General features: G+C 46.7%; 1 protein-coding gene across 2 annotated transcripts in view; it reads left to right on the top strand.

Annotated features, from left to right (window-relative positions):
• PRAM1 (PML-RARA regulated adaptor molecule 1) overlaps positions 1-957 on the top strand; it is a 22,100-nt gene extending 21,143 nt beyond the window's left edge. For both annotated transcript variants that reach the window (XM_006025756.2, XM_006025755.1), the window contains one exon: positions 865-957. In XM_006025756.2, coding sequence (XP_006025818.1) covers positions 865-902 — 38 coding nt within the window. In that variant the 3' untranslated portion in view covers positions 903-957. The remainder of the gene's footprint in view (positions 1-864) is intronic.
• Positions 958-3,080: the final 2,123 nt, after the last annotated feature.

Genomic DNA, 3,080 nt, shown 5'->3' with positions numbered 1-3,080 from the left:
GGGTCCCTGGGTTTTTCTCCGTTTTTTTTTTTCTTTTTCTTAAAGAGCCAAAGCCGCAGCAGGAGGGACACCTGTGGTGGGGCTGGGCGAGTGGAGGGGGGTCAGAGGGCTCATGCAGAGCCCCCCATGCAGCATGGGGCAGTGGAGAGCAGCGGGGATTGTCCCCTGCCTGGCAGCACCCACTGAGCCGGTGCTTTTTTTCCCCAAGAGCAGGGAGCTGGGGTGAGCAGGGCGATCATTGCTGAGCTGGGAGAGGGGCGGGGGATAAGCCTGGCCTGGCTGATTCGGAGATTTGGCAGGAGCCAAATCTCTGAATCAGATTCAGCAGAATGGATTTGGGACGGTGATTCGAATCACTGTCCCCCAAATTGGCCAAATCCAAATCCGAAGCTAATACTAGCTGCTTCACACAGGCCTAATAATCATTACATCAGTTCAGCATGACCCACAGTGAACTGGTGTAAATTAAATTTGGTATAATTGTTTCATTTGCCCTCACCCTACCTCTGACTGATCATCTAGCCTAAGGCAGTGGTTCTCAACCCATGGGCCGCATGCGGCCCAATCAGCACACTGCTGCAGCCCATGTGACATCCTGTTAAATGGAAATAAGTTGTGTGGGTGCAACCCACATAACACATGGAGAGCTGCAAGTGTGGCCCACTATGGCAAATGGGTTGAGAACCGCTGCCCTAGAGATATGCAGAGAAGGGATTTCTGGTGTGTATGTGGGTGACTGCATATGGCCTTATATATATTGACCATGTACACTGAGGGGTAGGTACAATAGATCATTTGTAACTACAATATATCCATTTATGTAAGATCGCTAACGAATAAATATTTTATGTTTCTCTTTCTCAGATGAAATAATGAATGTTGCAGTCAAAACCGGCAAGTGATTTCACAAGCATAAGACGTTATGAAGACTAAAATATAAAAAAAAATTATATGCAACTTTCTGTCTTCAGAACGGGAGCGTCCTTCTCCAGAACTTCCCTGTAAAAGCAACCAGTCCTTTGTACCATTTGTTTGGTTTTTAATTTTTAGTATGTCAGGATTCTGGGAGGATTTTGTCCCGCTCGAAAGCAAAATTCAGGAAAATTAGGAACTCCAGCAGTATTCACAGAGTTTGCTTCCAAGTGTAATGAGCCTAGGCCCAGCTGGGTAGAGCCAGTCCCAGGCTCCAGCTGGGAGTAATCCGGGAAGTAGGCTGAGCCACCCCACACAAAGAAGTTCCCTGTTCACACTGGCCTTATAACCTTGGAGCAGACGGCAACAAAGTGATCTGGGTAATAGATTGTCTTGGCTGGTTTGCAATGCCCAACCTGACCCCTTTGGTTAAAGCGTTGTCTGGGTTTTAGATTTAATTTCAGTTCCTGGCTTTTCCACAGACTTCCTGTATGCCTTTGGGCAAGTCACTTCTGTGTTTTAGTTCCCTTTTGGGGCAAGGACTGTCTGTGTTTGCTCGTATTTACATTTACGCACAAGAGGACCCCGACCTTGGTTGGGACCTCTGGGCACTGCTGTATTGCAAGCAATAATGCTGGTTATTTCAAAGAGTTCTTTACCAGCAGCATTTTTGGTTACTTGTTCTCTTAACTGTTGTCTCTCAGGAGATTGCATATCACCTTTTAGCCTGGGCAGATGTTCACTGCACAGTTAACTCAAGTCAGCCACATGACAGTGGCTTCTCTTGAGTTGGCCCAGCTTGAGTGAGTGGCCACGCAGTGAAGTAATGGTCATACTGAAGTGTCCACACTGGCACTGCATTCACTGCAGCACGTAAACTTCCTGGGGCACACCCCTGCAATTCTTTTATTCTGTCAAGCTGACTTATTCTGTGATTTTCTTCCCAGAGACTTGGGGGAGAACTTGTTGGTCCTGTCTGGACAGTTGTGGGGGGCCATGGGAAGACCCTGAAAGATTAGTTGTGCGCTAGTGGGGACACACATCCCTGCGGTGATTATATTAACAGCTAGCAAGTGTAGTGACCTGGGGTGATAGCCTGTAACAGGCCAGCTCCACTTCAGAGCAGTACCCTGCTCAAGATAAGGGTTTGTGCATGCATAGGTCTTGAGTTAGGGGCAACATTCAAGTTGCAACTTGAGTCAACACTGCATTGAAGACAAGTGTCCAGTTCAAATCATATCAAGGGCCCCTGCCCTTCAACAAAGCCTCTTGTGGACTTCGGTATATTCCATTTGTCTTCTATCAGGTTTGGCTGGAGCCTGCTTGCTCAGACTCAGCACTTACACATTTCTGCCAATCTAACGTCTCACAGAAATGCAACTTATCCACGAGTTATTGCTTTAGAAAGCCTTTTCAGGGTGCAGGTGCTGTCTTTAATGTCGTTCCTCCATGTTATATATGTGAAGTCTTGCTTTTACTCTGAAATAACAGAGCTGATCCTTGGATGACCGTATTAGGAAATGTTCTTTTTGCAGTTCTCTCTTACACTGCAGAGTCTTATGTTAAACCCATGTGTGGTGTGTGGGGGATATACTAAAACTAACTATTATTATAACATATACATCGTAGACATTATCAAGGCCCTGTTATACCACAATATGTCTATACTACTCCTGCCCCAGGAATACAGCTTTCAAACACACCCAGCCTACCCACTTGTTGTGCACAGATCAATCTCAGAAATGTGATGGCAAAGCTGCTCTGAGAGAGCCCCCCTGGCATCACTCTCCTGCCAGTTGAAGACAGATCTCTCAAGAGGGCATTCCCAAGAGCACCACAAAAATCAGACAGACAGCCACAGGGAATCGGAAATGAAGTTTCAGAACTCAATTCGTATGTCATAATTGCAATCGTAGGGTGCCTATACACGAGCAGGGAGGCTGCTCCAATGCACTGTAATTACAGCATGGCAAAGCAGACACAATTAATTAAGTCTGCCGGAGCATGGTAATTACCACACTCCAGAAGCCTTTGACATCTTGTGTATCAGTGTCCTCACACTTCAAAATGGTTTGGTTGGAAGACATCACTGCAGCAGATGCCAAAGACAACTGGCCCTCTGACAGGTGACCACTCTGAGCTGACCTTAGTGTGGCCCGCACACCTGT

The sequence above is a fragment of the Alligator sinensis genome, unplaced genomic scaffold, assembly GCF_000455745.1.
Source record: "Alligator sinensis unplaced genomic scaffold, ASM45574v1 scaffold103_2, whole genome shotgun sequence".
NCBI lineage: Eukaryota > Metazoa > Chordata > Crocodylia > Alligatoridae > Alligator > Alligator sinensis.
The sequence above is the reverse complement of the archived record's forward strand: the minus strand, read 5'-3'. Positions and strand labels throughout refer to the sequence as shown.